The 25296-nt window shown below is 40.1% G+C and overlaps 1 protein-coding gene across 1 annotated transcript; it reads right to left on the minus strand.

The window, feature by feature from the left end:
- Positions 1-2902: 2902 nt before the first annotated feature.
- On the minus strand, positions 2903-24066 carry klhl24a (kelch-like family member 24a). The gene is made up of 8 exons (XM_084732558.1): positions 23649-24066; positions 20911-21029; positions 19952-20796; positions 17799-17983; positions 13256-13374; positions 6117-6305; positions 3970-4158; positions 2903-3545 (listed from the first exon to the last, which is right to left on the minus strand). Exons 2-8 carry the CDS (start codon positions 20983-20985, stop codon positions 3345-3347), a joined length of 1803 nt encoding a protein of 600 aa, XP_084588684.1. The 5' UTR covers positions 20986-21029; positions 23649-24066; the 3' UTR covers positions 2903-3344.
- Positions 24067-25296: the final 1230 nt, after the last annotated feature.

The following is a 25296-nucleotide window of genomic DNA, read 5'->3' on the forward strand; positions in this document are numbered from 1 at the left end:
AGAGAAACTTTCTCATTATGACTTCCAGGATCTCCCTTTTTTCCCCTCACACTAGCAGAAATGATCTTCCATACTTCTTACTCACCCTTGACTGTTGTCAGTTTTTGTTGTTTTTGTTAAAATATCAGAGCCATAGCAGGTAGCGGCCAACAGGAGGAGCTGACAGGCCCTTTTTTTTTACAGCTTCTTCCATACGTCACATGAAAGCAAAGAACATTTACTGATACAGTAAAAAAAAAAAAGGAAATCATTGTCATATAATTCTACATTTAACAGGATTCTGTCAAAGTGCACAATTGGGGCTCTCAGTTACAGAAAAAACACATTATGCAACCAAGAAAGAGATACATTTAAATACAAGTTAAAGAAAACATATTAAAGTTATATTCACAGCAATGTCTCTAGTCTATAAACACCTATTGTAGTAAAAGGTGACTTTTACTGACCGTGAGCCACATCATCTAAAATCCATGTCATTCAGAACTCTTAACCCCCACCTATGTGAGGTGTAGCACTGCTACACCTACCTACACCACACATACACACATTCACACCTGGAGGTATCTACGGTTACCCCGAGTTACATCTCTACATGTAAGTGCACAGGTGAGAGGTGCCACCGTCAAAGTGAAAAGTTCTGTTGACAGAAGTTAGCAGTAGTGCAAAGCTTACACTAGTACTGTTTGATAAACCTCCTTGGCTCTGACACGTAGACCAGACCGAGTCGTAAAAGTCACACACATACATACAAACATACCAAACATGCACACCACTTATTCAGAGCAGTCTTTGAGTTTGATCTACAAAGGCTTCTCACATCTACAAAACCACCCACGAGCCCAGTACACCATTGAATGAACTAACAGAGATATGAAACAGACACACTAAAGCTATGTATAATACAATAAACATTCAATTATATAAAAAAATACAAACAAGTATAACTTAAAAAAATAAAAAATAAAATGTCAGTAATGAGTGTAATAATAACAATTATTATAAGGAAGCAAAAATAAAGCTTAAAGGGAGATATCAAAGTAGATCAGAACGTGTCAGGTGATGACAGCTGGAGCAAGGACAAAGGGAAACGGACACAGGAAGTGGAACTAGGTGATAACATGGAGGGATGTTAGGAAAAAGCAAACGAGAAGGTAGCAGAGCTAACATTGGCTGTGTTCCAATGTTTTGGTACAGCCTCCTCTCTTTATCTCTTCCCTTAACCCTGATGTGAGTCAACAGGGCGCGAACAACACGTATTTATGACTACTGATAGTGTGGTAGAACAGCTGACTGACTGTTTACCACAGTTTTAATCAGGTCTTTTTTTGTTGTATCAAGGAAGAATTTAAAGAATGGAGGACATTACTTTCTTATGCTCCCTGCCAGTATTGTACTGTATGAACACGTCTGCATGCAGTGCAGTGGGTAAAAGGTTAGAAAGCTAATCTGGCTGCTTGTCTGTCACTCAAAAATAAATTTCTTCAGCTGGCAGATTATTCCTGGCTCATTCTTGTGTGGGTGTTTTTCAATTTTTGTCTTGAGGCACAGTTTTTGTTCATCAGCGCTGTTGGTGATCATTTCAGCTCATCAGCAATCTATATCTCAGGGTGGGGTTACTTTGCATAGTAATAAAAGCACAGTGTTGGGAGGTTCACTGTAAAACTGATTACCTGCAAGTCAGTATCATTATGAGATCAATTATGAAAACGCAATAATATTATTAGCTTTAGCTTTTTTTATATTAAAGGTACAATATGCAGCACTGTTTGCAAATGCACCATTAGACGTTGGCTCCTACTCCCTGGCTCAAACAATGAGCGATGCTAAGCCAGCTCTGCCCGTGTGTGTGTGTGAAACTCTTCCTGCAGCTCTCACAGACAGAGTGCTGCAGAAAGAGTTGCTGGTAATGGCAACTGTAGGTCACTAAGCGTGAGAAAGTCTCTCACTGAGTCAAAACTCGCCTGCTGTCATTGGCAGCGAGCTACACACCACTGGCAAACAGGCTGAAACCCAGAGATGTTCCAAGCACAATAAAATATGAGAAAATAAGAAAATACATGCAGAGAGCAGGCTTTCTGCAGATTTCTAGTGGGTCATAAGTGATGATTGAGAGAAATTCTGGTTATATGAGTCTATACATGTTTTTAGGAAAATGCTATATAGTAGGTCTTTAAATTATAATGAAACTGTTTGTATTAAATCCATAAAATATGCAGTTAGGTGAGCAAAACATTTACTCTGTAAAAGTGGTAAAATATTCTGAAGTCACATTTTCTTACTTAGCTTTTCATTTGGTTTTTAATCATACACCATGGCCTTCTTCAGCAGATGGAACTTCTTCAGGTGTCATCACAAGACACAAATACTGTGCCTAAGTCACCAGTTTGAATATGTTTGCAAACCCTCCTCCTATCCCACCTGGGACTAAACCCTCCTCTCCACTGCACTTTAACGCTCTTAAATTCTTTATCATTACTGCTGTACATTGGCCCTTTGACTCTACCTCTTTGCTACATGGTCACTGTTGTTTATCACGTATTATACTGCTTTATGTCTGCCACGTGGTCAGTGTTCATCTGTCATGCTTTGTCTTTATTTAACTTGGAAAGACTGCTTTTAATTTCAGTGCACTGGACTCCTGGAACAAAATACAGCACCTCCATAAAATCAATGCAGCTATACTTCATACTTTATTGAACATTTTAGTTTATCTACAACTTTATCTTAAGGTCTAGAAACTTTTTCGAATTGAAACAAATCTCTGTGAAAAGCTCAGTAAGTGAACCTTGAGTTCAGAATATGTTACCGCAGATACAAGATCTTAAGGTTAAAAGTTCATCTCCAGGCTCCAATTACAATCAGGTAATGATTACGATTTATTTTAAGTAATTCAACAAGTTATCATGCATGATTTACTACTAAACTATCCGATTAATAACCATTGCTATCATCAGCTGTCTTTAATTCTGTCATATATGATCTGTTACCTCCCAACCTTGTGCAGTTACTGCTTATGCAAAGCACATCTGCCATGTTGATCTGACTCAACTTCAGCTCAGGTTACAGACAAGTCGTCAGCGTTATAAACCACTGAGCATTTGCACAGCAGGGTTATAACTATGGTGCAGGACAGCATAAGATTCAGAGCGCCACATTGAGTATTGCTACATGATGCTGTGTGAAAATAAATTAGCTCAAAAGGTACTGTGAACTAATAAATGTGCCCGTTCTAAAGAAGTGTGTGATTGTGTTTGTGCATGGGGTGAACTTGAAGAGCTCAAGTTCTTTAGTTCTCCCGTGAGAGAGAGAGAGCGTGTGTGTGCGTTGTGTGTGTTTGTTTAAGGTCAGGGCCTGTGGTACTTGTCATTGTAGCGGTGGATGGTTACGCAGCCGTGGTAGGAGATTGGCCGTGGCATGGCAGCCACCCCTGTGATGATGCCTGTTGCCGGGTCGTAACACAGGATGGTGTCTGTCGCTTCGCCGTTTTCTCCTCTGCCGCCGAGGATGAAGATCTTACCGTTGCACACTGACATGCCGCAGCTCTCCTGCGGGGAGGGAGACAGAGACAGAAATTAACTTCTGAGGATACAGACCCAGGATGCAGCTGAAGTCCAAAAGCGCTTGAGTGCTCTGGATCTGTGGTTCATGCATTATTAAAGGGAGATGGAGTTTTTGAAAATATCTGTTTTTAAAACTAAATATTGGTGATGATCAATAAAGCCAAATACTGAGGTGGGGGTGCAACTGGATTAAGATGACAAAGTATAGTAGCCCATGTGATCTTTTTATACATTGTAATTACCATGACATCTGTATTTTAACTTTTCCTTTAATTACCATGTTTTTATTTACTTGCATGTTTGTTTGATAGTTTACTGTATTTGCTGTCAAGTCTGACCATTTTATTAATATGTAATATTTGTTATGTAGATGCAATTAAACTACTACTATGTCTACTACTATGATTACCTGTTTGTTGAAGGTGTGAACCACATGTATCCAGTAGTCCTCTGCAGGGTCGTAGCAGAATATGGACTTGGTGAGACCGCCGCACACATAGATCAGGTTGTTGAGGGACACTGCTGTGATACAGCGCTTGGCGATGGGGATGTTGGCCCTCAATAACCAAGTGTTTGTCTCCGGATCATAGCACTGAACCTGTGACACACAGTTAAATGTAGTTAGTTGTGATTTTTACTGTAGTAAAAGAAAGAAGGGGGAAGACATATTTTGTATATTTCTCTAATGTGTACCATGTGGTGGGAAAACAGCTATTCAAAAGAAAAAAAAAAAAAAAAGCTGAAATATATGAAGCCCATTCTGTGGTTTTCTCGACTTTCTGTGGGCCGCTTTAAGCCTGACTTTATGTGGGTTTCGGGTACAATCCAAGCATTCTCTCACCCACTTCTCTTTAAAATAGCCTCATTCCAAACAGTGTTGTCTGTTTGTGCCTACAGCTAACGTGAGAAACACAAAATCTCACTTCAACAAACAAGGATCAACGTAAACGACCCTGTTAGGAGACTCCAGAGATAAGAAGTTCACAGGAACTGGAGCCAGCGTGGATTCTTGTCCCTTTAGGCCACATAGAGGTAGGAGCAAATTGACAGCCATGCAGTTAGAGACACGCAGATTGTTGTGTTAACCTCTGTTTGTTTTCTACCCTGCAAAGAACTAAACAAACATACCAGAGGATGAAAAATGATTCTACTGAAGTTTGGGTTCCTGCTAATTCCACCATCTTCCTGTTTGCTATCAACATCCAGGCTGTTTGTCAAAACACAATGAAACTATTCCAAGGTAGCCTGTCAAGTTCTGATCTCTGTGATTATTAAACAGTATTATACAATGACAGAGCGTGTTTGATCTGTCTTTACTTGCTATCCTTTGTTTCTTCCTGAACCATTCCCTTTAGTCATCAATGTGTCACAGCACATCACTCTCATCACATTAACTAAATGCGTTTCAATCAGTGATTAACTGATGTGAAGTTAAACCCGAAATTCTGCGCAACTCAAAAATTGGCATAGAGAGCATGTTCAGGATACAATCAATGCAGTAGAACTAGCTTAATCAGGATCAACCAGATGGAAAAAGACGCAGCTTCAGTTTTTTCTACTGCGACTCATATCTCGTCAGCGTCTTTCAGAGGCTAAACATGTTCAGCAATCAGTTCTTGGTGACTCAGGAAGCTTTATTTTATTAAGAACATTAATGGGATATGCCTAGCTTCCAGTGGAAAGGTGCGTAAGCATGCCATATTAGGGGTCAGGATCAAGATCAAGGCTGCACATACTGTATGTGTTAGATATTTCTTTTCCAGGGAAGAAAAGGCATATTTTTAATTTTACATTGAACTTTTTATTTTTATGATGAAACCGTTTTGCTTTGATAAAGATATTAATAAAGAGTTAATGCTTTTTTTTTTAAACCCAAACATAATACTTTAGCTCGTCATTCAAAAGCCTATCTATAGCACTGCCTCATTTAGAGGGTTTCTGCAGGTTTCAGCAAGTTAAGACCATTATGAACGCAATTTAAGACCCATTTCACATCCACACTGGCAAAAAAGTAAGAGTGCAGTTTACATTAGTAGTTATTGAGTCGATGTTGGTATGTTTTTTAGTTGTTCCAGTGTGATCAAGACAATTTTTCCCCAAAACAGACTTTAAAAAAGTAATGTTAATATCATAATTCAATCAGATCGTAAATACCAAAATAGTATTTAGGACATTTCAAGGCCCATCATTCAGATGACTGGATTTTAGACTTTTAAAGAATTTTTAAGGACTTGCAGAAACAAACACATACCACCATAGATAAAGGACACTAGATCTGACATTACGTCATTACTTATGGGATAACCAAGATAACCATCTTACCAGGGATGCAAAGATAATTCTATGTTTTATGTCTACACATATCACTCTTGTAAGTCATAGCACAAGTTGAGATATTGTTGACAACCCACTGAGAAGTCTAAGTGCATTTGCACATTCCTTGTATCTTTAAGGTATAATTACTGAAAACAGGTCATCTGAGACAAAAAGCACCTCAGCTGTCATCACTCTGTGCTTAAGTGTGTGGTTGTGGAGGACCACACATCTGTTTCCCACCTTGTCTGAACAGGTGTCATCGTCAGGCCCTCCTCCTATGACAAAGAGCTTCCCAGCACAGCTGGCAACGGCCGGAGAGCTGACAGCCTCCTTCATGGGAGCCACCTCTGTCCAGCGGTTGGAGAAGGAGTCGTAACACTCAACACTGCTCAGGCGGCTCTGCCCGTCGTAGCCACCTACAGCGTAGACCTGAGGGCAAACAGATCATGAAACTGAGAGTTGGGGAATTATAAGTAGTGTTAATGTGCGACATTTACGTGCCTACATACACTTGGTATTCTTGAGTATGAACAATAGTTTCTACGTCAGCACTTAGAGAACCAGTCTATCAGGTACAGAGAAAGATTACGTACTGCTTCTGAATAAGCGCCACTATTTCCATCCTCGTTGCTCTTTTATCTGTAAACACAACCTTTCATCCCTGCAGGCTTCAGTGCATTTGCTAACCTTGAACTCCAACATTACTTCCACCTCTGCTCAACTGTCAGTAACAACAGAACAATAACTCGAGCTACAAGAGCAGTTTGTGAAACGATGTTGTCAGGTTAATTCCCACTATAATTAATATTCAAAATAATACTATCAGGCAGCAACCACATTTTGTTTTTTTAGTTTGTAACAGGATAATGGTTGATTAAATCTGGACTACTAACAATAAACAAACATAAACCTTACTGGAAGCCAAAGTGTTACAAGATTGAGAATTGTGTTGACATAAGATAAGAAACCTGAACATGTGCCTTGTGGTTCCACATACTGCCCTCCTGGACCGTAGAGAAAAATAAAATGAGAAAAAAATCAGGAACGTGAGTTATGAGGAATGAAAGACAAGAAGTTATAAAGAAAAAAGAATTAAAAAAAAAGAGCAGGCACAGATTTACTGGTATGGTAAATTTCTATTTCCTCAATAACATTTTCTGGAAGAGCACATGTCAATAATACACACTGAGTGGCGTTACTGGTTTATGAGCTTAACACTGCTAATCAACAGGTTGATCTTATGCAACAGAAAACCTTCAGGCTGTTCCTGTCTGTCCACAGAATCTGAGGCATAAACAAGCACTGAGGGCAGGGAGAGAGAAACAAAGAGACAAAGAAGGATGGAGGGAAAAGGGGGAAGAAAAAGACAGAAGTGGATGGGGCACATGCATATTTGCATTTGACACCTGCGCTGCTTGATAACACTGCCGCCTTTTTTAACTGAAAAGTTGATACAGAGAAAATCAAAACCTTTACAACCTTACGCTCTAACATTTCAGGTGCTGGTTCCAAAGAACTCCTGTCTCGGTGTTTTCAGTGGCAACAAATGCCAATCTAGCCCAATTTTGAAAGGACAGCTGCCACATTGTAATTCCCTTACACACTAGGGGCAAGCAGACCAACCGAAATTTGTTTATTTTCATACTATGTTGATTCGGCTGATAACAAGCATTCTGGTTATTTGCAGCCGCAGATGAAAGAGATACCAGAGAAACAAGATAAGAGGAGTGCGTGGAACAGAGAGATAAAGTTAATCAAGTATAAAGTGAACATGTTTAGAGTCATTTTCAAAGGATACCTTTTCCACCGAACTGGAGAGACTGGTTTGAAGGGATAGTTCAGTTCTTATTGTCTGAATTGGGGTTGTATGAGGTACTTGTTACCTATAGTAGATGACTGATGACAGAAGTAGACAGGTGTACCAGCTCAGAAGCTCAGCAATGCACTATTGTGGCCAGGGTCAGCACTGTTTTTAGACACTTAAAAAAATATATAATCAATATCAGTTTAACGCTATATTTAGAATTTTTTAATAGTTTACTTTTGCATTATACAAGTCATTATATGAACATCACAAGAACCAAATATCGCTCTCCCTAAACTACCCAGGCTCCATTGGCAAAATCAGTAATTTTACCTCACAGAATCAAAGGAATTGCAGGTCTACCACTGAATCCATCAGTTAGTTTGTTGTGCTACTGTGTGACTTCAGTGCTTTACAAGGTTTGGATTCACCAAAGTCACCACAAAAACACAAACAAACTAACAGATCGATGCGGCGGGAGACCAGCGACTCCTACATTCTGTGAGATAAAATGACTGATTTCACCAATGGAGCCTGTCCCAAACCTTGCTGTGAACCCTTCATTTGAAAAACTGTTGAGTGTGAAGACTGTGGATTAGCAACAGGGACACTGAAGCTAAATGAGAGAATATGTTTTTCAGAATTTGGGTGAACTGACCCTTTAATGCTCCATTGAGGATATCCAGACACTAGCTTGTTTAAAGGCGGGAGTGGTAAGGAGTGGGGGATGGGGGGGAAACAGGATCGCTCTTTTCTTTTCGCCCTCAACACTCTGCACTCGCTCGATAAAAGACTCCATATGGTTTTGATACACCGTGAAAGCACAAGTGTATCAGTGTGGACACATTTCACATTAACTCGATGATGGTGTAGCACACACTCTATACTGACCTGAGGTATGTCACTATCACATAAACACTAAGCCAGACGTGATTCATGACTCTCTGTGGACACGCTTACCAACCACAGAACGAATAGATTCATGGCTTATTTTATCACCGTGTTCAAACACTTAACAACGGCTGAATGATTAACTGCTACCTCAGCACGCGGAGCGGCGAGAAGAAGTGACCCAGAGAGGAACACAGAGACTGACAGGCTTCAGGGGTGAAACGACACGGGAGAACAGAGAGAAAGAGAGAGTGAGACAGGCTGACTGATAGAGACACAAAGAGAGAAAGAGCGAGAGACAGGGAAAGAGTGAGGCATTATGATAGATGAGAACAGCCGTCACCAAGTGCAGCCATAACAGAGAGAGGAAAACAACTGGTGACCTATTTTTGCTTTACTCTATGACAACAAGTGGACAGTGTGATGTGTGTGTGTGTGTGTGTGTGTGTTCTTTTACTTATATCCCTGCAAGAAGTTTCAGGTTGTGGAAAGTAGTGAGTGAATGGACGTAGTAAATGGAAGGTCTGCGCAGGTGTAGGCGTTCTTGAGGAGACATTTGATTTGTCAACTGAATATGCAAATTGTTTGAATAATGAGGAGGGAGTCAGCATGAACAAGATTCATGCTCACTTTACAGGCTTGTTTACAACACTCGGCTGCGTTCTTCCATACTTGCATCTGGAGCATCAGTGCTGCACATGAAAAAGGGGAAATTACAGACTTAAAGAGGAAATGACTGGGTAGAAAACTCAGGAGGAGGGGGAACTGAATTCTGAGGAAAACAACGATAACACAGATGGCACCCTAAAGAGATAGATACTGATATGTTTCTGAGATAAAAAGGACAAAAGTAATCTAGAATGGAAACATTAAAAAAACATTTGTTGGGAAGGTCCTTCCTGACCTTCATGACTGTTCAGAGGAAAAATTATAAAACAAGTGAGGATAAGAAAAGATAAAAAGATAACCCATAATGTGTCTTTTATCTTTAATTGATATAATAGGTAAAAACTGACTAAAGGTATTAAAAAGCATAGAGCTATTCGACTCTTAGTTCTCAAGAAAAAAATGAGAAGGGGAGGACAATAAAGACGACAAAACCACATGTGTGTGACAGATACAGGAAGTGGCACGAGACAAGAGCCTCTCCAGGGGTTTCACATTTCCAAGGAATGTGTTTTTCAAGAAAGGGGAAAATGTATGTGTTTATGCTTCTATACTCTCGAAGACTATATATGTTTCACTGCCTCCTACATGTTGTGTTTGATGCCTTGCCAGTTTAATTCTTAGGATGTAGGCCTCAGACTTAAATACAGCACATGTGAAAACTTTTACCATGTCGTCTTATTTTAGCATCAAATAATCTTATCATGAGAGTCATCCTACACATCAGTTTAAATGTGGTTTCCTTTTATGTCCTATAACTGTGTATTAGAGTCAGGTTAAGTGGCAGCCATGTCAGTCTATCTTGTTTTCACCATACCTTGATACCGTGACTCACTTTGCAGTTAATTACTGACTTTTATAGCCACAGTGTGACCGTCCAGCTGATTACCTCACTGCTGTGGGAGACCAGTGTGTAGTTTGGATGCACGCACGCGTGTTTGTTTGTTTTTGTGGCAAGGCAACTAAGTTTTTTGGGGTGTTGTTTGAAAGTCTTAGAAAAATCAAATCAGTTTTGGCCTAAAGCAGACCTCCAAAAAAAAAAATTGAAAAAAGTTTTTAAAATTCTTACAGATGTGAAGGACCCCTCCTGAGTCCTGCCCCTCTCTGACAAAGTAAACAAAGCTCTGTTTTAGCCCAAAGCTTTCTAAGCATACTTGTCGTTATGTTCAGGTCAGTGTTCTTTGTGTGTGTGTACAAGTGTGTGTGTGTGCATATGATGGCTAAAGCACACATATGACTGTGAGTGACGCTGTTGACCTGAGTCATCTCTGTTTGTTCTCCCTGCTTCAAACAAGCCAATCAATGGCTGTTCTTCTTTACTCAACACTAATAACAGATAATTAGAGTTCAGCAGCTTTTCAAGAGGTACACATGTCTTACAAGTGGTCAACATCTGTTTTGCATTAAGTCTTTACAACCACAACAGCTACTTATGTAAATACTACACAATGAAAACTATCTGGTTTGACAACATTTTAAGACACAACATGCGATTACAAACATTTTACAGGTTAGGATTATGGTTATTTAAGATTATGATAAGTTTCCTTTCTTGTAAGCAGAATGCATCAGGCCACATGAAGACAAACAGCTGTGTACTGTATATATTTACAGAGTTAGTGGGCTAAATTATGCCTATGTATGCAAACCCGGTGTGTGTTTACAGGCTTATCAGGACTTCTCGCAGCCATGTATGGCCTCCCCTGGCTTATGTGATTGAGCAGAGACACATGGAACACGATACGGGCAAGTGGATTTAATCTGGTCCTTAACTTGGAAGTGTGGGGTGCTGGCACATGTCCTTTAAACTCCCACTGCCCCCACTACACTACAGTCTGGAAATAGTAACAGCTCCAGAGTAGAAGCCAGTGATGGAGGATTAATGATCAGCTCACGTGCTGACATTGAATCTACTCAAATTTTACAACCAAACTGACGGTTTTATCTGACATATAGTTTATATAGGAAGCTGAGCTCATGTGCAAATGATAGAAAAGAATATGAAAATGTTTAAAATTTGTAGGAATAACTAAAAGTGACGGTTGAACTCTTTTCCATGTGTAGGGTGCTTAAAGGATGAATCAGCTGCACTGTTCCAGTAGCTGAGGGACTTGTTTATATTCCGGTTTTAAATAAAGACAAACTTCTCTCTCTCTGTTGAAACTTCTCCTGTGTATCCAGGATCTCCGACATGAGCTGGCACCTGTCGTTTACAAACCCCGGGGCAACTAACGGATGCGTCACACACTAAAATAATATGATTCTCCTTCTTCCTTCAAGACGCCCTCATAGAGCAACATGGAAGATCGCTGACAGGCAGTAAGCAGGCTGAAGTCAAACGCGACTGAAATTTACTTAGTGTGGTCTCTTTTCTGCCACTGATGAGTGACTCAGGTCTAAGACTACATACTTAATGTCAATCATCGCTACAGTAAGTATGCATTGTTCCACTATAATTGCACAGTGGCACTGCCACCAGGCCATTTTTTAAAAGTCAAAAATAAGGTCAAATATCCATTCACTCAGAAATCAATGCAGTGCAGCTACATGGAACAATGAATTACCTTTACAGCAGGTGATTCCACAGAATTTCCTCATTGTCCTCCTTACAATTCATGTTATCTAAATTAACACACTGCATTCTCCTATCCTATTCCTCTGAAGTACCTGACTCAAATTTCTGTGCTCACACATCGCATTGTCACGAGAAACCAAACCTGCTACTTTATTGAAAGTGTACATGCTGTATTTGATTGTGTGCTAGATTGTGTCGCTGTAATGTCAGTAAAGACTCGTTTGAGTTATTAGCCTGGTTGAAAACAAGCCTGTACTAGATAGATCTTCATCTAAATTGGGGGTGTAAGAAAATATTGAAAACATCGACTACTGGGATATTATATTTTGTGATACTGTATTGATTCTCAAAACACTGTACTGTGATATTTTGACACATGCAAAGACCTGTGACAGTGGTTCATTTTGTTTTATTTGAACCCCTGACTGCTAGATAGCAGTGTTGTTATCTATCTTCTGTGTCCTGATTGCAAAAAAGGTCAAACTTTTTAAAAAACTTTTATGAGAATGGTAGTGTTCTTTACACTATGACAGTTTTACTAAAATTAGATGTACAGTATAACAATTAATCACAGAATCACAATATATCAGAATATATTGGATAGTTACTCCTGTATTGTGTGTTGACAAACCTCATACACACAGAGGTGATACATATCATACACAGCCCTGATCTACAGCGAACGGCTGGTTGTTTGCCCTGAATCACCGTGAAGACACAGTCAACATAGTTCAGTGTGTCATCATGACAGTACTGCTTACTACAACAGTTGATGTTTAGTAACACCCCCCACCAACACCACCTGCCCAAGGCAGTCAACCGAGAGGAAGCACTGGAATGCAAAGTGTGTGTTAAAATTCCTTCATGCCTGTGGGTAAGATGTGTGTAACAGTGGAATGAGACATATGATTGCGAAAGATGTGAATCAAAAGCAATCAAAAAGTTTCAATTACCTTTTCAGCAGGTGATTCCACAGAGCTTCCTCATTTTATAAATGTCCATCCCTTGCACTTTGGCTCAGGTAAGTTAACACACTGCATTGCCTTCCTGTTCCTGTGAAGCACCCCTCACTAGAATTTCTTTCCTCACACATAAAATTTTCCTGAGAAATCAATTTAGTGCTTTATTGGAGGTGTACGTGCTGGATTTGTCCATGTGTGCAAGGAGCCTGTGGAAGAGCAACAGATCCACACATGTGGCCTTGGTAGCTAACATACTGACCTCATCAGTTGAGATGAATTAATTAAAAATTTTAACCTTATTACTCTGATACAAGAGATGATGTATGGCACAGCTATCTAGAGTCGTGACTGTTCTATCATGGAATGAAATCTGACATTGAATTATAAATCAGATCCGACATCAGAGGCATCCACGGTGGGATTGCTGTGCACCCTGATACAGATGCATGGATTTACACATTTTTCAAGGTTCCCTCCTTACCTTGCCCAGTAGGACGCCCATCTTGTGTCTCCAGCGGCCTTTGTTAAGAGAAGCCACTCTGATCCACAGGTTGAGCTGGGAGTTGTACATCCACACATCCCTGCTGTTGATACGACCACCTTAAAACAACAAGGGACAAATGTGCCAGGCAATAGTTAAGAGAATGGTTAAGACAATTTTGGGTTCAATTTGAGTAGCAGAGGCAAAAAGTAAATTTAGCACTGGACAAGTCAGACTGTTATCATTTTGAATACAATTGATCTGACGTAACTGAGTATTCTAAAAAATAAACCCAAGCTGTTCTTGGTGAACAGCCAGCTTTAGACAGTATATTTATGTCAAACTATTTTCAGATATTCTGGTTATTTATTATTGTTTTATCTTCTAACTGGGGCAGAGTTGTACGTATCTTATCTGACTTTGAACTGAGCTTCAAGAGATCACATGGCAAACAAAAGGTTTCCTCACACACACACATACACAAAGTCAAACATACGGCAAGGTGGGTATTTAAAGATACACACATACACATCTTATCATGTTTATATATGAATGGGTGTTAAATAACCATAAGCTTTGAAATCATCTTTAAAACAAACAAATCGTAATAGGGATCTTTTGCAGCTAACAGAGCTACTGCAGTCTCACTGAGTGTCTCGTCTGTTGTCTCTTGGCAAACATGCACTGTAAGAAGCTGTATGACAACAATCACCCGACTAGGCTACGCAGACGCATTTTTAACAAGCCCTGACACGTGCCCTCGTTCTCTCGACAACCCCACCACCACCAAACACACACACCTGTCTGTTGATTCTCCAAAGACAGAGGGAAGTTGATCTTTTAAATACACAATGGATAGCACAAGCAATCTTTTTTTTTATCATGGATGATAGACAAAGGCATGATGAAATGCCAGAAATCACCAACTGGCTTTTATCCAGCAACTTAAATTGATCACATGGTGGTGATATCAGTTAATAAAATATAGATTATTAAAATTAAATGGAACACGATCACCCTTTAAATGCAGTGTCCTACTCAGGGATGAATAAATAATAATCTCCCGAAACTAAAAACAATCTGTCTGCAATTTTGCTTCTGGGTGTTTTCTTTGTCTGGAACACATGTGGGTGGTTATATGGGGCAATGATAAAGGTAAAAAGAAAACCTGCCAGTGTAAACAAAGGTGTCTCGACCTCTTATGTATTCACATGCAAACAAAGAGGAAGGTTTTTGCGTATTGTTAACTTGCAGACAGACAGACTAGACAGGTTGATATACATATTAGGCCTGTGTTCCCTCCTAACAATAAAAAAAACACCTCCTTGAAAGGTCATATAATTAAATAAATCAGTGGTAATACATGTCAACCTCTTGTTTGCGGGTAATTAATGTTCAGCCATTTTAAATTATACCGCAGTACACAGACGATCAGAGACAAGGGAAGGAAGTCAGCTGCAGCATGTGCCTGCTTGATTATCTGCTGGATAGAGGAAGAGCCAGACAGTCTACTGCCCTTGAGGCTTCTGTTTTTTAAGATCTGCATGAAAGCGACACGGTGACGAGGCGACACCACTTCAACTAAAGCCTTGTAAACATAGGAAGCTAGTTAAAAGAACTACGACCTTCAAAAAGAAGTCTTTTCTCGCTACAGCCTCCAGTTGGTCGAGTCCCACCTGCTCAGACGAGGATGACCACTGCGGTTAATCACTGTTGTTGAGCAACAAGAGGCAGCGACTTTGGGAGGTCCCAGTGTGATTTGTGTGACAGCTTTGTGACAGGTACACATTGCTTCCACTTACATGCAGTTTTATTGCTAATGCTAATGTGACTATGACATGCAACCATCTGTATCGTGTGATGCAAGCACAGCTAATAAGACATTATTAAGATCCTATCATGTTCATAAGAAACATTTGCATCTATAGTCTCATATTCACAGCTAACACATATCAATGATAGACATTACTGTGACACCAGCCACGCCTTCTTGAAACACTCTACATTACCTTTACAGAACAGAAATATCTTAAAGACAACTGTAATGTATAGGGCAATGTCAAACCAGAATAAACTGCCACTACATTTAACATGTATTACCTGTAAGATCAGTTTTAACAGTAAAATTAGGAAGAGCAGCTATTCAGAAAGAATTCAGTTTAGTTTACATAGGAGATTTTGTATGCAAAGGTTGATTACACCTCTGTGCTAACACAGACAAGTAGTATTATGCAGGTATTTATACTATATTTGACTTTCTTACTATCATTACTATTTGCCTTAACCATTTACTGTTAAAGTGACACTATATATGTGAGAGAAATATTTTCTCTTGCCTTATTTCATTTTATTTCATTGATAATTGTGCACTGGCTATAATATGACATTTGAATATCTTGTCTTCTGTGTGGACCCCAGGAAGAATAGTTGTTACTGGAGGAAAAACTTATGGGGATCCTAAATTAAATAATAATATTGATATCCAAATTATTTGAATTTTCTACAGTGGAGTCAGACAGCAAAGTGGCATTTATTACATGTTGCCACATTCCACCAAACATAACTTATCTTATGAGATTAGATCATTACTGAGATCATACTGACTGTAACGTTAATACCTCCCACACTCAATGCATTCTGGTCTTAATCCAGCATGTACAATCCAAGTTTGACAATGACTCTGTTATATATAATGTTATGGATGTGAGAACATCAGCGATGGCCAGAATCCATGTACAAAGCCTACTAGTAAACACAAATGAGCCACGTCCTATTTAAGACCACGGCTAATTGCAGCTGTGCTCGAGACTGGAGGCCCTCCAAGGTATTTGCACCAGTTTCCAGTGTGAAGACACGGGCAGACAGACAGACATAATGGAGGTATGTGTGGGAATGTAATTGAGAGAGCGCAAGATAAAAGTAAAGTTGAGAAAAGGGGATTAATTGTGACAAGACAGATGGAGGGAGCATGAAAGAAAGAAAGTGGGGCAACTAAGATCATAATATGCTATAAAGTAGGTTTGTAGCCTGCATATATGTGTGAGACAGAAAGACGAAGGGGGAGGACGGGTTATGTTGACTTTTCCAGGCAGCGCTCGAGGGTAAATTGATAGCGAACACGTGAGCACTTGGCAGAGTGAGAGTATAAAAAAGCATAAACAAAGCACACACTTTGCTGAAGGGGAGAACTTTTTTCTCTGTATCTTCTGCATTTTTTTTTCTCTGCATCTGCTACATCTTTCAACAGCTGCCTGTTTTTGTCCAGTGGTGTTTTGCAGCTTGTGTGAAGCATGTTGGAGCATGAGCAGTCCTAGCAGGCACATTCGAACTTCTATCAGTGCACATTCTTGGAAACAACGTGACTGAAAAAGTAAGAAAAACAGAAAAACTCTCTATCTGGATGCCCTCAATCCAACACAGCTGCATCTTGTCCATGGTACGTTCATGTCAGTGTTCGATTTTAGAAACTACCTTCATCCTGACCTCACCAGTTGAGATGAATGATGTAATACTCATGTCTTGATTCATCTAGATCTTGGCCTACACTTGGCTCATACTAAGCTCAAAAAATGCAGCAGCTTTGCCAGGAGGCAGTGAGAGCTATAATATCACAGATTTCAGTGTATTTCAAGCTCATCACATCACGACCTTTTGGCGTAGTCCAAAATCAAAGAGGGATGTTAGATCGTTGCGTACAGGAGATCCTAGAAAGCTGCTGAACCGATGTAAAAAGGTGATGACCCTGATGATTGGCTGACAGGAAGCGAGAAGGATTGGGCTGGCCAACGGAGGCCTCGCTCAGCACTGAGCCTGGAGTGTGTGTCCAGATGTTGCTCTCATATTTTCCTTCAACTCAAGCAGGCTGTGGCTGTAAAAATAACACAGGGCAAACAGCCACCATGGCCTTTCCTGCCACTACAGTGGGGAATTAAATGGCAAGAGAAGCACAGTCACACACTGACCATGTCGTTTAAGTGTGTACTAGTGAATTTTTCTTTATGGGTATGACGCAATCTTACAAGTTTTGAAATAAACTGGACTTTGTAACGACCAAGATCTTACTGAGTCTAATAGATTTGAATAGATTTTAAGTTACTAAAAGAAAGAGAAAAACCTATAACTTGTTGATGAATTTCTAAATAGATCAAGTAAAGGACAATCTGCTGGCAAGTCATAGCATAAGCAGATTTTGGAAAGATGTGCCAATATGTAGAATTTAATTCAACATCTGCCAAGTGATTGGTAACTTGACAACGTTATCTGCCACAGTTACTCTATAGCTGTATACTGCACATTGGCTGAAGTTAATTTCATGCCTTGAAAGTCCCGCCCCTTTTTGTTCTATACTTCAGCAAGCTTGGTAGTACCTTGACCAAGCACTTTGATATGTTATGTGATTGGCTCATCTATGTTGAAAGTAAGGGTGATGCAATATACCGTCATTGCAAATAATCATAAAATCTATAAAGTGAAATACTGATGCCACATTTTCTTCTTTCCATTATGGCTTCAGTTGTTTGTGTCAAATGTAGTGTGGTCTTACCTGACACCAGGATGTCATTGCGGAGGGCGCAGACAGCGTACTCTGACTTGGTGAACTCAGGTAATTTGGCCAGTGATCTCCACTCTCCTGTGACTGGATCATAGCATTCGGTGTAGGGCAGGTTGAAGCCCCCCACTCTCTCACAACCACCAACCACCACAATCACCTCAGAGAACCCAGTCGACCTACACAGATGGAAGCAGGCGGGCAAGGTGAGGGAGAAGGAAAAACATGGCAAATTTAAAGATGGAGGGGGGATAATTACACATTTGTAAAAACACAAACACGTGAAATATGTCTTTAAATTACAGACATGATGTATAATTAAAATACTATATATCTGTAGTCCTACATAAAGGGCATGTAGACATGTAAACAGACACATTTCAACACTTGGAGGGATTTATAATCACAGAGGGCAGACATTTGTGCCAGGGGAGAAACAGAGTGGTGGTTTCCACAGGAATATGTTCACTTATCTTTAAGGCAGTTCAAGTGCAGCTTACAATGAAGGTATCAATCTACGGTACAACAAAAATACACTTGAGGCTAGACTTAAGCTAAAATTTCCATAATCACAAAGCTTTCCTATTGTTGGCAGTTGAACACATGCCGTGGATATGACCGCATTTCCTACGGGGGAACTGATTAACAACAGCTTCTTTTCTTATTGTATCATTTCAAAAATACTGATGCTGGGTACTACTAGTTGTTTATTTGTACAAAAAAACAAGTACATCCTGGATACTACTATGTTTGCACTTCCACCTACATTTCTCTGTCTTTACGTTGTACGAAAGGGTGTGTGTCAGATGCAGGTATGAAATTAGGGCAGTTACACAGGCAATACATCTAAGAGGCAGTCTAGCCAAGAGCGGTTTAGGTTTCTGTGTATTTGCATGTGATTAATTAGATTCTAAAGGCTTCAAAAGAGGAAAAAAAGCCCTGTCATAGACACAGAGAAGGGGAGAACCAGGCATCTGTTCTGAGCAGAAGTGGCTGTGGCCCTCAGGGTAAACGAAGCAGACAAAGCAGGGACTAACCGCCTGATTGGCTCGCTGATCTGAGCAGATCTGCCTGGATACTGACACATTACACCTGAAAAACATATCACACAGCTTTAAACTCTGACAACTGTTAAGCAGTGCTTCAACTCTCACAGCTAATACACAGAGGCAGCTGCACTGTTGTTTGTCGTGCAGCAGGCCGCCATATGGTCTGTTTTGAATCTCATTCATGAGATTTCAGTCAGCGGCAACCTTTGTCTTTTATCAAACACTACATCCAACTGGACATTCCTCAAACAAAAAAACCCACTGGAAATAAGACACCATTTGGTAACTAGGTATAAAGGAACCAGGTGGGGACTATCAAAACCAGAGCACATCAGCAAGTTGAGTTACACCGCTGCTACGATAACAACCGGAAATAAGACACCATTTGGTTGGTAAACGGGTAATAAGTGAACAAACAGGTAGGGACTACCAGAACCAAAACACATCAGCAAGGTGAGTTAAACCACTGGTATGATAACAAGACTCAACATTTCATAATTGCAGATTCTTGCATCACATCACATCTTTTTTTTTTTTTCCAACCAACCAGTCTGTGTAGGGACATGCCCTCCCTGCCTTCGTCATTATCATTTACATTTCAAAATAGGCTTACAAAACACAGCTCAGTCAATGACACACTTGTCTGTTCAGCACAATAACACTCCCTGTCTTTCTCTCTCACACACACACACGCACACGCGCAGAGGCAACAACAACAACAATGCCAGGAGCATCAAGTTCATGCGCAGGTTGTAACCTTTGGCTATACAATGTGGGATAGAAGATCGACTAACTGAGGACACGTTTTCTTATCTCTGACTTCTGTTATCACAGTGGGTGTTTTTGAACACAACAATACAAAAAGGCTGTCAGAATCATCAAACAAAATCAATATTCCTTTACAACAGCAAAGAGCTAGAGCACAACAAAGCAGGGACAACAGTTAGACCAATGAGTCATACGACTTCCACAAGCCAAAATGCTGTGACAGGACAAAGTGATTGATGAACTGTCTGCTTCCTTGTGCAGATAACATCTAAGTTAGATTTTCTGTCTTTGTCTCCTTCCTCATAACTAGTAAATCAACATTTTAGTTACCTGCGTGGACGAGTTCTGGGTGACATCATTTCGTTCCCGAGCACGTGGTAGCGTCTGGCCTCATGGAGGAGCTGGTAGCACTCCGGAGCATTCTGAATGAGCTGGTCTCCTTCCACTGTCTGGACAAAGTAGTTGGGGTGCAGAAGCGGAAGACGCACATGGTGCAGCAGGGCCTTCAGCAAGGGCTTCCTGTGCTCCACATTGCTGTACACCCATCGCATCACCGCCTCAAACACCACCTCCTCCTTACCAATAGACAACTCATCACTGCCTATGTACTCTTCCAGCTCTTCCCTACGCAGGTCAAGGAACTCTTCATGCTGAGCCACCTCAGAGAAGTTGGCCAGGGCGTAGCTGCGGCAGCGGCTGGCCAGCTGCTTCAGGGAGTGGGCATCTGCGAAGCGCTGGATGCCCAGGCAGTTGCACGGGTCCAGCTGGTCCTCCAGAAACTTTGCACAGGCGTCACGCAGTGTAGTGATCTGGAAGAGGCTGGAGGTCTCAAAGAGAAACTGCACGTTCTCTGTGGTGATCTTGGCGCGGCCAGTGTAAACGTAGGTGAGGAAGGAGTCCATCGCCTCAGCCAGAATGCCGTTTATCTCAACCAGCATCTCGCGGCTCTCTCTGTGATCATTGCAGAACATGGCTCTGAAGTAGGAAGAGCAGGCAGAGAGCACGGCGCGATGGCAGGGGAACTCACGTCCCTGCACGCTGATGACCACATCAGTGAACAGGCGGCAGTCGCGAAACTCATTGAAGACCTGCAGGATGCCCTCTGAGTGGGATGCGCCAGAACAGAAGTCCAAGACATCTTGGCTGGCTAAAGTTTTGGAGTCAACCTCAAACACCTTGGGGGACAACAACATGTATAAAGATTTGTAAAAACTGTGACTTTAATCAGTTGAGACAAAGGCTGCAGGATAGAAAGTGTTATAATAGAAAATGCGTCTGTTTTACAGCACCTTGCGTTTGACAGCTGGTGAATCTCTGATCCCAGAGTCCTCTCTGTTCATTCTTCTGCCCAAAATTAACACCATGGCTGCCACCTTCAATGTAGACCTTCTCTAAACTTTAAGATGACCTGAGGATGGAGAGCAGGCAGTGTGGTTCTTTCAAAAATATTTTATTTTACTATATATTAGGATCAAGATTAGATTGATATCGTCTTTGATTACTGAATATTGTTTTATTGTGATGTGACATAAGTAGAGCTGCAACTACTGATTATTGTTATTCAATTTATCTGTTGATTATTATTTTCTCAATTAATTGTTTTGGCTATAAAATATCAGAAAATGGTAAATGTCAATCAGTGTTGTCCAAACCCCAAGATGATGTCTTCAAATGTCTTCTGTCATTCACAATCCAGAAAAGAGAAGAAACCAGAAAATATTTACGTCTAAGTAGCTGGAATAAGAGAATTTGGGCCTTTTAAAAACTCAATAAATCAATTCTCAAAAGAGTTGGTGATTCATTTAATACTTATATTGTTGGTGGTGTTTTTTCCTTAAAAAAATGATGCAAAACTATTATCAAAATATTTGGTGATTAATTCAATAGTTGGCAATTAAAGGATTATTTAAATAATTGTTGCAGCTTTTGCCACAGTACTGATGATTATTTATCAAACAGCTCAGTGTGTTTATATTTTGTGAAAGACCAATGGTAATTGCTACAATATTGATAAATATTCATATCAAGGTATCTGGTCACAGATACCGTGATATTTGATTTTGCTCATATACCCCAGCCCTACTATTTTACACTATTATCATGCATCCTATCAGATGTGGTAGGGTTGGATAACCAGAAAACGGTCATAAATAACAACTTAACTGGATCACTGTGGTGCAAATTGAAGACATTCACCACAGTCAAACAAAACACTCACTGAACAAAGCCACAAAGCATGTGTTGAGAGAAAGCATGTGACTCCCGCAAACAATTTCCTCAAGCCTGTAAAGCAGTGCTGAGATGTCTTACATCACGGTGAAAGAGGAGCAGTTTCAAGGAATGAAATCTGAGCTGCACACAAATCTGCACGCGACAGTTCCTCTTGCTCATCACTGCTAAACAGTTGTGCCCTGCAGCACAATGAACTGCGTGCGACGGAAGATGACAAAGAGACACACGGGCGGGAGAGGAGGTTGAGCAACGGCTGGTTGGTAGGCCGACCTACATGCCAGTCAGGTTTGTTTTGAAAGAGGAGAGCGGGGGGGCAGGGATGCTATCAGACATATTCAATGTTTGATCTACAAGAACAAAGTCAGTCTATTGATAAGACTTTTCTGTAAAGTCAAACCTGCAGTCATAAGACTTTTGTCTGTATGTATTCATAAATTTATGTATACAGTCTTTTTGGACCCTTCTCAAGGCAGCCATATTGATATGAAATAGCAGGGTAAACCAGGTGTTACCAATGGTACAAATTACGGTTATTTATTTAGTGTAGCAGAGCCTTTTCAGTGAGCCAGTGGCACAACAGCAGCACCCTGACTCTGTTTGACCTGGACCTTAATCAGTATCATTGGTAACACCTGTGTTTACCCCACTGTTTCATGTCAAAAATGGCTGCTGTGAAAAAAGGTGAAGATATTTGATCATGACATTAACACTCCATTATGTATGGCCATACTGCATGTGTTAAAGTTGGCAGCAGTTCTAGCTTTTGCTCCTGTGAGGTCATTTATCTCAGGTTATTTTTAAACGTTGGCTCAGCCTCGACAGACTCATTCTATTCACGTGCGTTATTTGCAGGCAGCAGCACCTCCTTTAAGTCATGTATACTAGAAGACAGGTTTGTCCAGAGGTGTCTCTGACGCATTAAATATTGACTTAGTGAGTAATGTCCCTTTAGGAGGAATAAATAAGGATAGCGTGAAATGCATCCAACAACATAAAATGAAATAACACAGATTTTAATGTGTTTTGTTTTAATTTATTAGTTCTAGTTCTGACTTTTATTTCCCATCATGCTGGACTGAGTAGTTTGTTATTTGTTTGGTATTTTATGTTACAAAGTGGAAATAGTTTTAGTTCATTTTAGTGTTTTTAGTCTCAGTGTTTATATATAATATAACTATTAGTGAGATAGCTGTTACAGCTGTATTTTGCATATTATTAAGAGTTTATGTTTTTTTATGTTGAATGTCTTTAAGTGGCTGATGTAACTGAGTGCTGCTTGCCACAGTCATCCTGCCACCCCCAGAAATGCCCCCCTGGAGGGTCCTGACTCCCAGGGTTGAAAACCACTGTTTTCATTAACTTATTATTAATAATATTTTTATGCATCTATTTATTTATTTATTTAGCTGTTATCCAAGTGAAATAAAAAAAAGATGAAATTGACAGAGGATCGTGACAAAAAAATACACTTTTTTTTAAAATTTTACTATTTTTAACTATTTAAATATTTTTCTTAACCTCATTATTTAAGTATTAATTACAGCCAATGAAGTTAAATCAATGTATATATGCCTATATAGCCAAGTAGCTACCGTTAAACAGGCAGAAAAAGCGATATTTGCTCCGGATGGGACAAAGAAGACTTGCCTCATGCCGACCGTTAGTCCTTGACAACATACTTGACCACCGAGCCGTTGGTTTAGTCAAATTCCAACAGAAAGCAAGAAATAACTCCAAATTCAGACCTTATGAACGTTAATAACATCCTTTGTCATTGCTGGATAAACGTCGTTACCTTATAGAGAGGTTTCCAAATGAAGCTTCCTCCTCAGTTAAAAGTGATGGAAAAACAAAACAACACAAAAAAAAGTATGGAGGAAAAAATAATCTGTGTCCCGAAAAAGTTTATCTGTATCTTTTGCAATCTCTGCTCTCGAATACTTATGGCAAACAATGTAGACGGTTACTTCGCCGGGACATTTTGATTTTCATGGGATGACAAAAACAAAGAGCTCTAACTAGCTAACAGTAAACACAGAACCCATATATACTTGTCAAGCAAAAAAAAAAAAAGGAAAAAAAAATCCAGCCCACTGCGCCCACTCAGCTGGTCCTCCGGTGCATTATGGGTAATTGAGTTCAGATAAACGTATCATTGCTTACGTTCTGCGTGATGACAAACGACACTTCCCAGGCGCCGTTGGTTCTCCACGTGGCTATCCCTTTGTTTGCAAACAAACCAAACTTTTAGTGGGTCGTGTCTAGAAAGGAACCTTTGATATGCGGAACTCTCGCGAAAACGGACACGTTGTTTCCTAATTGCGCACCTTGTACACACTAATTAAGTTTTACAGCGCGACAACATTTTGGTTGAAATCTTAGTAGGTTTAGGGACAGAAAACACCTGTCTAGAGTTCGAGAAAGATCATGGTTTCATCTAAAATAATCACTATCGCGAGATCTTTCGCGGGTCTGGGCTTCCCTTCTAAACACGAGTCTTTTAGTGGCGAAAGTTGGAGAAAAAGAGCGGTTGAGCAATACTATATACGCAAACAACACCAATTTTATGGCGTTACATGTATGAACATGCTGGGGACAGTAGAGACCGTCAATGAACGTTATTAAATACATTTTACGATATGCAGAAAATATCAGCCTTACTATAGTTTATATAGTTGATATACAGACATACAATGGGAAACAAATAACTACGAGACATCTGTGTCTAATAAAAAACTACAGATGAAAATAAAACAATATAGCTGTAAAGTTATCCTATGGGCACGCGAAGACAGGATGAAACGCAGCATGCTATGATTTTTTTCAGGTGAGGAGGAAGGAGGAGCTTAGTGAGAACAAAGGATGTCACAACTTCCTTGCTCTGTTGCAAAATATTTCTGAGAGAGAACTCCCAACTGAGTTCCCTGAAAGGGTCCACAGTGTTGTTAATGACCCAGATTACACTGTTTTGAACAATGTGCATAGTACAGAGAAGTGTACCCTTTACACATCATACTTCTGTCAGCACAAGTTACAGCCTGTGAATACACATCCATCAAAATTCATGACCAATAAGAGGAAAGGTACTCATCAGAGACACACACAGTACTGTCTTTGTCTATGATAGATACACCAATCTGTCTACCCTTGAAGACACATGGGTACAGTGAGACGGTTTTGTTACCATCTGTAATACACACTAACTTTTTCAGGTTTTCAGAGTGGGAGGGTGGCCTTGCCAGGTAGACTCCAGACAGTTTTAGGAGAGGCTCAGTGAAAAAAATATTACCTAGCAATTCAAAAACCCAATTTAAGAAAAGTTAAGAGAGTAAAATGTAAATAAAAACAGATGGCAATGATTTGCAAATCCTTTTAGGCATTTATTCAGTTGAATAAAGTACAAAGACAAGATATTTAATGTGATACATCACCTTTTTTTAACA

This window comes from Lutjanus erythropterus, chromosome 12 (assembly GCF_056507025.1).
Source record: "Lutjanus erythropterus isolate fLutEry1 chromosome 12, fLutEry1.hap2, whole genome shotgun sequence".
Classification (NCBI taxonomy): domain Eukaryota; kingdom Metazoa; phylum Chordata; class Actinopteri; order Lutjaniformes; family Lutjanidae; genus Lutjanus; species Lutjanus erythropterus.